The sequence below is a fragment of the Vigna unguiculata genome, chromosome 5, assembly GCF_037176805.1.
Source record: "Vigna unguiculata cultivar grain cowpea cultivar isolate G323 ecotype 2 chromosome 5, ASM3717680v1, whole genome shotgun sequence".
NCBI classification, from domain to species: domain Eukaryota; kingdom Viridiplantae; phylum Streptophyta; class Magnoliopsida; order Fabales; family Fabaceae; genus Vigna; species Vigna unguiculata.
The window spans coordinates 44,863,642-44,878,405 of record NC_140796.1 but is presented as its reverse complement, the minus strand read 5'-3'; the positions used below and the strand labels follow the sequence as shown (position 1 = coordinate 44,878,405).

The window sequence follows — 14,764 nt, the reverse complement described above, 5'->3', positions numbered from 1 at the left end:
TTTGTCAGGTTTTGAAGTTGAGAGAGCCATAACTACTCCATACATGTCTAGAAGAGTAGACACACGTTCTTGCCAACTTCAGAAGTTCTGCCTAGAGAATACCTCAATTTTTGATACATCCAGAAATGGTTTCGCAAAGACGGTCTGAGTTCCGAAACTATTTTGATTCTCCAGAGTAGTAGAGTTGTTGTTGTTGTCAGCCATAAGTCATTTAGAGCAGTGGATATACACGCCTCAGGAAGTATTTTATTGTTCGTGTTTTCTCGGTTATTTACAACAATCTTAAGAACTTATCCGTAGTGTGTTGCGCAAGTCCCCTAGGATACAACAGGAACTTCTAAGATCTTCAGAGGATCTCAGAACTAACAAGGTACTCTTAGAAAAGTGAATAATTAGACCCAAAATAAGGAGAGGAAAGAAGAACTAGAAAATATAGTAGAAGATATAGAAGAGAAGAATGAAAGCTCAAGTGATGTGTTTTTGGAGGAGCCAAATGATATCTATTTATAGATGGAGGAGGAGCATGCAAACCCATGGCCAGTTGAGAAAGCAACGGTAACTTTTAAAGCCACAATTAAAACGGTTCTTAACATTATGGCCAAATCCAAACTGAAAAAGCAAACTTTATAAGTGCAGCAACGTAACATTAAATTGTCCTTTCACATCTTTTGAAATGGAATAATAACGTTTGTTTACAACAATTTCTACACTTTTGATTAAGTACCTCTTACTTTCAAGTTAGTTCATGAAACCTTTATTCACTCTTTACTACATGATATTTTTATTTATTTGACTTAAGAGTATTATTAGAACGTGAATATATGATCAAACCTCCTAAATTAATACTTACTCCACACATCTCAATAATATTTTTTTTGATAACCATTGGCACATATAAACCATCGTAATAATACCACTCTAGTAATAATTTATACCATCGTGTACAACATATTAAGTCACTCATAATTAACACTTGATAATTCATAATATTATAATTCACATACATACATCATATTTTTCCATCATTCAATGCATAAAATCTTTAAGAATTTTGATCTAATCACAATTGTTTATACATCATACCTATCAACCTTAAAACACATATTTTTAATCATATAGAAGTCATTTAAGTGAGATCTTTCAATCAAGCAAACATCAACCAAAAGAGAGATTGTTATCTTAACATGATTTTTGCTTAACCAATCAAGTGATGACTTGAGCAAAGAATAATCATCGTTTGAATGACAATTTCATTGCTTGAGCAAAAATTATTAGAGGAGATAGATTTCTCTATACCTCTTTTACGTTTGAGTGAAAATCCTTAGCTTGGGAGAAAAACGCAAAGAACAAAAATCTTGTAAAATCTTCAATAATTGACAATCTTGTCAACATATCAAGATTAAATTATAGAATAAAACAAATTCATCAATCTCTAGCCTAATCCATATACAACATCAATAATCTAATTTCCACATATTATAACAATATTAACAACAACAAATACAAATAATCATACGCGTGTGTGGTCAAAGATTAATCTCAGATAAACATAACTACTCCAAACCCCCAAAATTAGACCATCCTTGTAATACACCAATCCAACTTAACTTCCCCCAAATTTAACTAAAAGTTAATTTCACATCATGTTAAGGCTAAACTAAAATCACTTTAAGTTATCAACTCCCTTACCTTATAGTCACTTGTCTTCCAAATTGAGATGTCTTAGAAAGAAAGGATTTGAACAACTCCTACAAACTCTAATGAGCTAGAAAATATCCAATACAACAAAACACAAAAATTTTAAAGGTTGATCTTGAAGAAACATTGTCTTCTCAACTAAAATAAACTTATAGGAACCTAGTGAAACGAGTAAACTTACATTTTTATTTTGTTTAATGAAGTATTGGAAGTCTTACATCGACTAGGGATAAGTGGGTGCAAATCTTACCTTACAAGTCAGATTTGTGGCGTTGAATTAGGCTTAAAATCCGTTTCTTAACATAGTATCAGAGCCATGAGTTAGAGTTTATCCTAGGAAAACATGATGTTTGTTGGGTTTATTGTTCCACCCACAATCATACCATCAATTAATGTCTACTCTCACGCTCGAAATGTATATGCCTCGACATGAAGGAATGTGTTAGTTAGGGATATGGTCAATTCACAATTCACAATATATAAGTAAATGCAAACCTCATTTTACAAATCAATTTTTAGAATTGAGTTAGATTTAAAATTCACTTTTATATTAATTGGACTGAAATTAGTATATAACGTCCAATATTAGATTGAAATTAGTATATAACGTCCAATATTAGATTGCGAAATTGTCAAAGTTTTCTTGAAAATTTGAGACTTCCCTTTTCAAGAGAGATTGCATTTGAATGTAAATTTACATTAAGCATATGTGAATTATTTATGTCTTAATTAACACCTAAAAAAATTAGATAAAGGATTTTTAGATGAAAAAACTTAATCTAAAATTTAGTCATAATTTATCACATTTCACCACTGTCTCACATATGCTATGTAATCATGAAAATGATGAAAATCAATTTTAGAAAAATATAGAAAAGGCAAAAATATTTAAAGGAGAAAATTTTAAAAGAAGATAACAAAATTTCATAATAAATAACTAAAAAAATTAAGATTGTAATATAATCGATCTAAAATCATTTCTTCAAAAAATTACATATGTCATGTTGTTTTCAATTAATTTTTACATTAATAGTGAAGTATTATGCGATATATATTTTTATAATTTTTTATTTGCATTTCAACTTTTTACAACCTAAAAAATTATAATTAAATATTAACCTAGTAGTATATTAAAACATTATTTTATATTCTTACAAATCCGGATCTTATTATAAGTTGCCATAAGGTAGTTGAAGAAGTGCTTAATATTAAGATTAATTGTTTTGTGCATGAGTTAGGTGAAAAGTTGCTTTATCCTAAACAACTAGTACTTTCCAATATGGATGAAACCCCATTTATTAGCAAATAATCACACTCTTAACTCATTAGGTTGATTAGTGGTAATGAAAATTTTGAATAATTTATATCAAATTTTAATATTAAACCTCACTGTCTCGTTGTACAGAGATAAATAAAGAAAATAAGACATTGATCATGACATTGATGTTCCCTGCCTAATCCTCCATTGTGTGTCGTGTCACACAATTTGGCTTTATTTAGTGTAATTTGCAATTATTACTTCATTACAATCCATTCATAAAGAAGAGTTTTGTCAAAACATCTTACTTTCACATTTGTAATATATATATTATATATATTTTTAACAATACACTCATTTAAAGAAAAATAACAAATCAACATGTCGCAACACTATTTCAAAAACTTAATCAGAATATAATCTTAGAAGGGTTTTTCACTTTTTTTTTCTCAGAAATTAATGAAAGAGGGGATAATGAATTCTAAAAGAGTTAAAAATTGACCAAAATTCGATTTTCGAAACTTAAAAATTCTTACTATTTTTTTGAGACCTATATAACACTACTTCAAGTTATAAATTTCACTCCTCAAAACATTGAATTTTCAAACCTAGCAAAACAAACAAATCTATCCTAATAAATAATATTTATTGACACATTTATTTACGTAAATTCGTTTTCTGAAATGGGTTTATTGAAAATAAAATCTCTCAACAAAATTTTAATGCGAAGATGGAGTTTGTTTGGTCTTAAAGAGTAAAAATATATTAAAAAAAACACTAACCTCTTTCTCTTTCTCTTTTTTTTTTTTTTTACTTTCTTTTATGAAACAAAAGTACCATCATTATCATATTTATTTTTCCCTTAATGAGTGATGCCAGTCTGCCACTGATCTCTGCGCATCTTTCCCATAGACGTTGAATTAGTTCAGTGACAAAAGTAAAAAGTAAAACTGAAAATAATAAATAAGTGAAAAAAGTAAAGTTAAAGATCAGACCAAAGTAGATAGAAAGATCGATTTATCTATTATCCATGATTGAAGATAACATTAAAAAAATATGTTTTATTTTCTTATATATTTTGGTTTTACTTGAAAATTATTAGATTTGGGATCAAAAGTTGACATAATTAATGTAACTAAATTACTCAGAATTCTGATTAATACTTTCTTTTGAAGTAAAAATAATATGTTTAATATAGTTTAATGTAAAATTTATATATAAAGTTAGAAAAGTTTATTTTTCACATATTATAAGTTAATGTGAGTCAGTTTCTTATCTTCTGATATATACTTATTATATGATAAAAAATTGTGTGAAAAGAGACATGTAAAATAAACTGTTTGGTTTTTAGTTTGTCAAGTTTTCTCATGAGTTATGAACTGGTGATGCATGCTACAATTAGGGCTGGACAAAATAAACTAAACTGCACTAAACTAAAAAACTGTTTGCGTGAACTGTACTGAATTGAAAAACAATTCAGATGAACTGCACTGAACTGTTATTCTTAAAAATAAATTGGACTGAACTGCACTGCACTGAACTGCACTGCACTATAATATAAACTGAACTGAACTGTTATAAACTGAACTGTTTTATGAACTGCACTACGTCAGAACTGAACTACACTATTGTTGGACTGAACTACACTAATTTTTAACTTAACTACACTGTTTTTGAATCGAATTGCACTGATTTTGAATAAACTTCACTCTTTTTAAACTGAATTGTACTATTTTTGAACCGGATTGCATTGATTTTGAATTGAATTGCACTATTTTTGAACTGAATTACACTATTTTGAATCGAATTACACTAATTACATATGATTGTACTACGCAATAATAATCTAAAGTTTATAATTTGAAAATGCTTAGAAAATAATACTTGAAATATGCATCATACTTCAATACACCAATTAACATTTTTATAATTTTTTTATTTATATTAAAGTTTTTTGTAACTTAAAATGTAATTAAAATATTAAAATTAATATAATAAATATAAATATCGGTATTAACTTATTTTTTATATTTTAAAATCTTATGTAATATTACTTTTTAGTTTTACAATGTTTATTATGTTGCGTAAAATTTTTTAAAAGGATTTATTTTAGAAAATTCTCAAAATTAATATTTTTTTTAACATTTGTATTCATTAATATTTGCGTGAAAAATGTTATAGAAATTTTATGAAGTTCTAAAATTAATATTTTAAGAATTTTTTAAAATAAATTCTCTTTAAAAAAGTTGATGCCACATAATAAATATTTTAAAACTAAAAAATAATATTATATAAGATTTTAAAATAAAAAATGCGTTAGTACCAACATTTATATTTATTATACTAATTTCAATATTTAAGTTACAAAAAACTTTAATATAAATAAAAAATTATAAAAATGTTAGTTGTCCCAGAATTTAATTTTTAAAAATAACTTCTGTAAAATCATAACATAAAAATAACATTACATAGTAAAATTCATTCAAAATAAAATAAGATAATGAATTAATTTATAATTTTTTTTAATAAATTAATTATAAATATTTTATATTTTTCTCAAAGAAAGAGTAAAGAAAAAAATTAAGACAAAATAAAATAAATATTTCAATATGAAAGAGAAAGAATAGAACGTAAGATATAAAACACATAAGTCCAATTCTTATCCTAATACTAATATTTTATTTGAGGTATTTTGCTCTTTCAATTTACTATAGTTCAATAGTTAACTTAGTTAACTTAGTTAACTTAACATAAGTTTAGTTTCTTAAAATTGAACTATTTTATAGTAGAGTTCAATTATTATTATGAATAGTTTAGTATATTTTAGTTTAATATAGTACAATTAACTATAGTTTAGTATAGTTTAGTAAATTATACCCAACCCTAGCTGCAACCACTGGATGAATATGACATTTTTAGATAAATAGTTTAATCAGTGGATGAATATGACATTTTTAGATTAATAGTTTAATCAGCCAATTGTTTCATACAAATCAATTCAAGAACATGAAAATTTAAATATATTGAAACTAATTCATTAAAATATTTTTTACCATTATAAATTGAAATATTCACTTCACCAGGAACGTATTCAACAACGATGCACGTGGTTGATTTGATTATTGTTTCGAGTTTTAGAATTATAAAAAATAAGATCATTTTTAGAAACTTTAAAAACTTTAAAGTAGACGATGAGAAAGTTTTTAGGTTAATAAAAATTAGAGTTTGGACATGGATCACAAATAAGTATTCAACGACTATTTTCTCTTACTTTGATTGATGTTTATGTCCAATCACATGTCTACTCATTCTTTAAATGTCTACTACTCCTTGAAATAAGCAAAATAAGAAGATGGTTAACGATGCTCCGAGTTTCGTTATTTGTTTAAAAAATAAGGGTTGATACAAAACAACACATTTTTCCTGTGTTTTCAAGTGTAGGTTCATCATTGAAAGTGGAAAGAAGTATGTTATGCCATACCTTTTGAAGGAAAGGAATATGCTCAGGTTTATGATGTTACCAAGGTTCCACGCAGATGCCAACAATCATGTTCTTAGATTTTGCCTCGAAAATCGATATTGTGGAAGCTTCAATGTAAAAAGTCCTTGTTATTCTGTTGGGATGTTCATTTTGGTTGGATTTGCGGTTGTCAAATTTTTGTTGGGTGTGGGCATTTATCCTTTCTTCTGTGTTTTGTTTTACGAATGTTGATTGGCTTTGTTGTTGTATATACTAGCATCTTTATCTTCCTTCTTTTTTTGCATAAGGGTTGGGGCAATTGATAAGTGCCAAAAATGAGTAATTTTCATATGAAATAAGGGCACTTATGTTCTTCATTTGTGTTTATATCATGATTGATTCTTCCTAAATCTAGAAAAGAATGAGCTTCCAAGTTTTTGTTGAAAAGAAGTCACTTGATCCCTGTTTTGTGTAAATTTCAGGTACAATAGAGTAGAAAAAGGAAAGAACTTAAGAGGAGCAAAGGAGAAAGCAAGAAAAAGAGAAAATAGGGAAGAAATGTTGTCAAAGTCGCTCAAAACCAAAGCATGCTCGCCTAAGCTAAAGTCACTGTCGCCATTCTCGCCTAAGCGACGCAGGACCTCGCTTAAACGAGCTATCGTGCAGTGGAGACCCTCTCTTGCCGCCATTCTCGCCCAAGAGAGATCAGATGCTGCCAATCTCGCCTAAGCGAGATCCCTTCTTCAGCTCGAAGTACTCTTGCTCGCCTAAGCGAGATGTTGGCCTCAGCACGTCTCGCCCAAGCGAGAGGCTTTCTTTAGGATGAAGAATGTTGTCTCGCTCAAGCGAGACTCAGGTAGCTTGAGCGAGACCTTCGAGGGTATAAATTCTCCGTGCATTAGGAAGTGAAGATCAGCTAGAGATTTTGGGAGAAAAACTGCAGACTTGCTAGATATGTGACCACGAGCTTCATAGTTCACATTTTCTTCTTCTTCTTCTTTAGCTCTTAGGATTTTGATAGCTACCATGAGTGGCTAATCTCTTTCCTTGGGATTGAATGTAATCTACTCGAACTTGGAAGTAATCTGGTGATATTTATATATAGCATTTCTGTTTTACTCAATATTGGTATTATTGTTCTGCTCTTAATGCTTACTTCTATCTGATCAATAGATGTTTTGATTTTGATTTTTAGATCTGACAGGAAGGTATTTTTGAAAATATGATTTGAACAATGATACTTGATATACTGTGATGCTAGGAATAGATCTCAATATATCAATTGCTTTTAACACTCGATCCTAATGTTGGATAGTTTGTTGAATATGTGAGGAATCAATATTCAAGGAACTAATCTTATGAATTTTATACACGAGGGATCGGTATAAATGATTTTTGAGTGTGCATCAATATTAGTATTTTCAGATGTTATATATTATATTCATCCAGATTACAGACAAGGGAGATAGATGAAATTCAATCCCAGTTTCTTTTACTGTATTTTTCTAAACTTTTCCGCTTTTAATGTATTCATTTTATGCAATAGTTAATGTCAAGTCAAATTAAAATCTTTGTACATATGCTGATTGAAATAATTATTAATTTTCACTGAATCCGTTCCTCGTGGGTTCGACACTCCTACTTTAAATCATTATACTACAGTTGCCAAGAGACCAACAAGTATTTTTGGCGTCGTTGCCGGGGAACGGTGTTCTTTTGAAATTTCTAGTTATCTAATTCAGCTTTGTGTATATTTTTCTTTATTAGATAGCTTATTAAATTTTCCCTTTGTACTAATCCTTGCTTGAGTTGTTTGATTTATGCTCTTAAGAGGTCAGGTTCCTGAAGATCGATTAGCATTTGACCTGGAGATAGAAAAGATAGCTAGAAGGAACAGAGGCAAAAGCAAAAAGAAGCAAGGAAAGACAAGGGAAGAATCTTCCTGTACTTCCATCACATCTCAATCAGAAAACATGGAGAATCAAAGACCAACTCCAGCCAGAAAGACACTTGGAGACTATGCTATGCAACAAAGGCCAAGATATTTTTCTAGCATAGCAATACCACCCACCACCAAAACTTTGGAGATGAAGCCAACCTTCCTCAACTTAATCAGTTCTCATCAATTCACTGGAATGGATAATGAAGATCCATATACTCATCTGTCTACATTCTATGAATTGATAGGAACCTTGGGCTTTCAAGAATGAGATCTTGAGCATGTATACATGCGTTTGTTTCCTTTTTCTTTGGCAGGTAAAGCAAAGGAATAGCTTAAGTCATATCCAAATCAGAGTTTGAACAGCTGGAAGGATGTTGAGGAGAAATTCTTGAACAAATTCTTTCAACCATCTCGCTACATCAAAGCCAAAGCTGATATTTCAACGTTTAGGCAAGGACCAGATGAGTCATTCTGTGAAGCTTGGGAGCGGTTCAATTCCTTATTGAGGAAATGCCCAAATCACAGATTCGAAGATATTGCTCAGCTGAACATATTTTGTAATGGTCTGAGGCCTGACACCAAAATGATATTAGATGCAGCAGCAGGTGGAACAATGATGAGTGTAGATGCGGAGCAAGCAACAAGAATCATTGAGACATTAGCATCCACAGATCATCAAGCTCAGCACAATAGGCAAACTGTTCAGAGGAAAGGAGTGTTTGATCTTAGTACTACAGATGCGATCTTAGCTCAGAATAAAATTCTGACTCAATAGATTGAAGCACTAACGAAGCAGATGTCTAAATTACCAGAGGAGTTGCAAGTTGTGCAATCTTCTCCCAGTCAACAACCCATGAGATGTGACTTTTGTGGAGGCGATCATCCAAATGGTCATTGTTCTTATCAGAGTAGCTCACAAGGAGAAGTTCAATATGTGAGCAACCAAGGAAGACCAGGAAATTTCTCCAAGAATAACAACTTTTCACAGGGGTGGAGAAACAATCCAAAATCCAAATAAGAATTTTGGATGGAAGCAAGATGTTGGTCCTTTAAACTGACAACCTCATTATCAACAGCAGCAACAACATTATCCTTCTGTGCATGACAGAACAACTAAACTAGAGGATACTCTAGAAAAGTTTATGCAAGCTTCTTTGACTAATCAGAAAAATACAGAAGCTTCAATTAGGAATCTTGAAACACAGGTTGGTCAGTTGGCAAAACAATTATCAAATCAGCAAGCAGGTCAATTTTCAGCCAACACACAAACTAATCCCAAGGAGCATTGTAAATCTATTACCACCCAAAGTGGTAAAGTTGTGGGAAGAGGGATTGGAGACAACCTGGGTGTAGAGGAGGAGGTGTTGGAGGAAAAAGAGAGAGAGAATGAAAAAAATGAGTGTGAGGGAGAGGAAGAACAAAATAAAAGAGAGGTTGTAAATAAAAGAGAAGAAAAAGAAGAAAAAAATAAAAGTGAGGAGAAAAAGAGGGAGAAGGGTGAGAAACAGGTACCTCAGTTGAAGAGCCTACCATACCCTCAAAATCCCTCCAAAAAAGACAAGGAAAGGTAGTTTGCAAGATTCATGGACATTTTCAAGCGACTACAGATTAACATCCCTTTTGTGGAAGCTATGGAGCAAATGCCGACATATGCAAAATTCATGAAAGAGCTCCTTACAGAAAACAGAAGATTCTCTGAAGAGACATTGGAGCTTGAAGCAGGGTGCAGTGCTATAATTCAGAAATCATTACCTCAGAAATCCAAAGACCCTAGGAGCTTCACTATTCCAGTTACAATCGGAGCATTACCAGTGGGAAAAGCATTGCTTGATCTGGGTGCCAGTATAAATTTGATGCCTTTGTCTATGATAAGGAGAATAAGAGATTTGGAAGTGAGGCCTACACGGATGACATTACAACTAGCTGACAGATCCTTGAAGTATCCCTATGGTGTGGCAGAGGATGTCTTAGTTAAGGTTGACAAATTCATGTTCCCAGTTGATTTTGTAATAATGGATATTGAGGAAGACTCTGAAGTTCCTCTAATACTGGGAAGACCTTTAATGAAGATGGCCAAGGTCATTATTGACGTTGATGATGGCAAATTGAAGGTCAAGGTGCAAGATGATGAAGTCAACTTTAATGTATTTGAAGCAATGCAACACCCGAAGGACAAGAAACAATGCTTCAGGATGGATGTGATAGATGAAATTTTTCTGTCATCTAGGAAGCAATTGACAAAGGCAAGCCCATTAGAAAAAGCTTTGATTGGTGCTTGTGATGATCTGGAGGAAGATGAAGAAAAGAAAGTTGATGAATACTTGACACATATGAATGTAGCAAATGAAATTGCATCAAATGATATACAACTTGAGAAATTGCAGCAAGTAAATAGAACTGAAAGTCAGAAGTTGGAGCTAAAGGTATTACCTCCTCATTTAAAATATGTTTTTCTTGCAGATGGAGGTGACAAACCAGTGGTGATCAGTAATGCTTTAACGGCTTCTGAAGAGAAAAAGCTGATTTCAGTTCTTAAAGCCAATGAGGGTGCAATAGGTTGGACTTTATCTGATCTTAAAGGAATTAGTCCATCCTACTGTATGCACAAAATTCACATGGAGCAAGATTACAAGCCTGTACCACAGCCTCAGCGGCGATTGAATCCAACCATGAAAGAGGTGGTCAAGAAAGAAGTAATGAAGTTACTTGATGCAGGTATGATCTATCCAATCTCCGACAGGGCCTAGGTCAGCTCGGTCCAGGTAGTTCCAAAAAAGGGAGGTATGACTGTTATTTGTAATGATAAAAATAAATTAATTCCTACTAGAACAGTCACAGGTTGGAGAATGTGTATAGATTATAGAAAATTAAATCAGGCCACTAGGAAAGATCAATTTCCTTTACATTTCATGGATCAAATGCTAGAAAGGTTAGCAGGGCAAGCATTCTATTGTTTTCTAGACGGATATTCTGGTTATAATCAAATTGCAGTGGATCCAGAAGACCAAGAAAAAACTGTTTTAACTTGTCCTTTTAGTGTGTTTGCTTACAGGAAAATGCCGTTTGGATTGTGTAACGCACCAGCAACTTTTCAACGATGCATGCTTGCAATTTTCTCGGACTTGGTGGAAAAATGCATAGAAGTCTTTATGGATGACTTCTCTGTATTTGGGGCTTCATTTGATCAATGCCTGGAAAACTTACACACCGTACTGAAGCGGTGTGTTGATACCAATCTGGTTTTGAATTAGGAAAAGTGTCATTTTATGGTAACGGAAGGTGTGGTGCTGGGCCACAAAATCTCTGCTAAAGGTATTGAAGTCGACAAAGCTAAAGTGGAGATCATTGAAAAGCTGCCACCACCCAAAAATGTGAAGGGTATCAGGAGTTTTCTAGGCCATGCTGGGTTCTACAGACGATTCATCAAAGATTTCTCCAGAATTGCCAAACCACTCAGCAATCTACTCAACAAGGATACACCCTCTAATTTTGATGTTGAATGTTTGCATGTATTTGAATTGTTAAAACAAAAATTGGTTTCAGCTCCTGTGATAATTGCTCCTGATTGGAATTTAGGTTTTGAGTTAATGTGTGATGCAAGTGACTATGCCATAGGAGCAATTTTAGGACAGAGAAAATCCAAAGTTTTCCATGCTATACACTATGCTAGCAAAGTCCTTAGTGAAGCTCAAATTAATTATGCAACAACTGAAAAGGAATTGCTAGCTATAGTTTATGCATTGGAAAAGTTTAGAGCATATTTGATTGGTTCATCTGTCATTGTATATACTGATCATGCTGCAATTAAATATTTGCTAACCAAATCTGATTCAAAACCAAGACTAATTAGATGGATCTTATTGTTGCAGGAATTTAATTTGGTAATCAAGGACAAAAAGGGAAGTGAAAACTTTGTAGCTGATCATTTGTCTAGATTGGTGAATACTGAGGTGACCAACACTCAATCAGAGGTGCAGGAGGAGTTTCTTGATGAAAAATTGATGATGGTGCAAGAAAGGCCATGGTTTGCTGACATGGCCAATTTCAAAGCTGCAGGGGTCATACCTGAAGATTTTAATTGGCACCAGAAGAGGAAATTCCTGAGATACACACCAATATGTGTGGGATGATCCTCATTTGTTCAAAATCGGAGCTGATCAACTGTTGAGAAGGTGTGTATCCAATGATGAGGCAAAGAGCATTCTGTGGCACTATCATAGTTCCCCATATGGAAGACATTTTAATGGAGAGAGGACAGCTGCAAAAGTCCTCCAATCTGGATTTTATTGGCCCACCTTATTCAAAGACGCACACAAATATGTTCAACACTACAATAACTGTCAGAGAATAGGGGGAATCTCAAAAAGACATGAAATGCCACTGAATATCATTTTAGAGGTTGAGGCCTTTGATTATTGGGGAATCGACTTTGTGGGACCACTGCCATCTTCTTTCTCAAATGAATACATTTTGGTGGCAGTTGATTATGTGACAAAGTGGGTTGAAGCAGTAGCAGCTCCTAAGGCCGATGCCAAAACTATAATCAAATTTCTCAAGCGGAACATCTTTTGCAGGTTTGGTACTCCAAGAGTGTTGATTAGTGATGGTGGTTCACACTTTTGCAATGCTTAATTTCAGAAATGTTTGGAACATTATGGAGTGCGGAATAAAATTGCATCACCTTATCATCCACAGACCAATGGACAAGGGGAGGTGTCAAACAGGGAAATCAAGCGTATTCTAGAGAGGACAGTGGCATCTTCAAGAAAACATTGGTCAATGAAGTTGGATGACACACTCTGGGCCTACAGAACTGCTTATAAGTCGTCCACAGGTTTACCCCCATTCCAGCTGGTATATGGTAAGTCATGTCACTTACCGGTTGAATTGGAACACAAGGCATTCTGGGCGTTGAAATTTTTAAATTTTGATCCAAAGGCAGCAGTAGAAAAGAGAAAACTACAGCTGCAAGAATTGGAGGAAATGAGACTTAGTGCCTATGAGTCCTCTAAGCTCTACAAGGAAAAGATGAAGGCTTATCATGACAAGAAAATTCTCAAAAGAGAATTTTATCCTGGCCAATCAGTACTATTGTTCAACTCCAGGTTGAGATTATTCCCTGGAAAGCTAAAATCAAAGTGGTCAGGACCATTCCTTGTCAAAGATGTGAAACCCTATGGAGCCATTGAGCTAGAGGATCCTGAATCCAAAAGGATTCGGATTGTAAACGGGCAAAGGTTGAAGCCCTATCTGGGTGGTGAGATTGATAGGCTCGCCACAATCATTCAACTGGATGAACATTAATGAAACAGGCGTCAGGCTCGTGACGTTAAACAAGCGCTTCCTGGGAGGCAACCCAGTGTTTTAATTATGTTCTTGCACTTCAATTTCATCTTTTGTGATTAAATGTGTTTGTGTATGTAATTATGTGTTTGTGTTTATAGCTCTATGTTTGTGTGTAAAAAGGTGAATTTTAGCATCCAATCATCTCAATAAGGCAAACCATGCAATTTTGGTTGTTTTCAAACAAAACTGGTATTTTAAGTATGGGAATGAGAGATCATCAAATGCTAAAAATTGCCTTGTTTTGGCCAAATTGTGAAATTTGAGTTTGATAGCTTGATTTTTAGTTTGTTGATGTGAAACCTTTTGGAATGATAGATAATTGATTGAAGCATAGTTTGGTGTGTGTTTCTGAGTTATTTGAACTCAAAGGACCATGAATTGAGTGTGTGAAAGTTGAACCAAAAACTGAAAACTGGCAAAATCAGTGTGTGTCAAAACTGCACGAAAATCTCGCCCAAGCTAAACATGTCTCGCCTGGGCGAGATATGCAGAACCTGAGCCAAACAGTTTTGCTGATATACTCGCTTAAGCGAGTCATGGCTTGCCTGGGCGAGAATGCCCTGTACCAAGGATGTTTTAGGCGACACAGTATCGCCTGCGCGAGACTTTTTAATTTTTCTCTCACGCTTATCTCGCTTAAGCGAGACTCCGTCGCTTAAGCGAGAAATCGCGCTTAAGGCAGGGACAGGGGCAAAAATCACTCATTTTCTTTTCCCCCAAGCCCTCGCTCACGACTCTCGCTCACGTCATCTCTCTCTCACACTGGGCGCGCCTTCACTCACTCATTTCTCTGCATTTTAACTCACAATTTTCTTCCTCCCTTTGCTAATTTCACTTCAAGGTAAGTTCTTCTTCCTCATTATCTTCATTTCCATCAAGCATAGTCACGTTCTTGTGCTCTTGCAAACCCTAGGTAGTATCCATAATCTATTTTGATGCGTTTTATGTTTATACTGTGGGTTTTAGTGTGAATTAGTGCTAGAACTGAACAATGTGGGTTGCCTATGGATGAATTGCTTCAAAAATTTTCACAGTTTGAAAATGCACTCAATGTGTTTGA

The 14,764-nt window shown here is 33.3% G+C and overlaps 1 protein-coding gene and 1 non-coding gene across 2 annotated transcripts; one reads left to right on the top strand and one right to left on the bottom strand.

Moving 5' to 3' along the window:
* The first annotated feature begins 6,238 nt into the window (after positions 1 to 6,238).
* LOC146886475 (uncharacterized) lies at positions 6,239 to 11,157 on the top strand. The gene is made up of 2 exons (XM_085673536.1): positions 6,239 to 6,551; positions 6,899 to 11,157. The coding sequence occupies exon 2, from the start codon at positions 9,942 to 9,944 to the stop codon at positions 11,103 to 11,105; it is 1,164 nt and encodes a 387-aa protein (XP_085529662.1). The 5' UTR covers positions 6,239 to 6,551; positions 6,899 to 9,941; the 3' UTR covers positions 11,106 to 11,157.
* LOC114186426 (small nucleolar RNA R71) lies at positions 8,782 to 8,886 on the bottom strand. Its single transcript, XR_003605084.2, has one exon. It is a non-coding gene; the product is annotated as a small nucleolar RNA R71 (small nucleolar RNA).
* Positions 11,158 to 14,764: the final 3,607 nt, after the last annotated feature.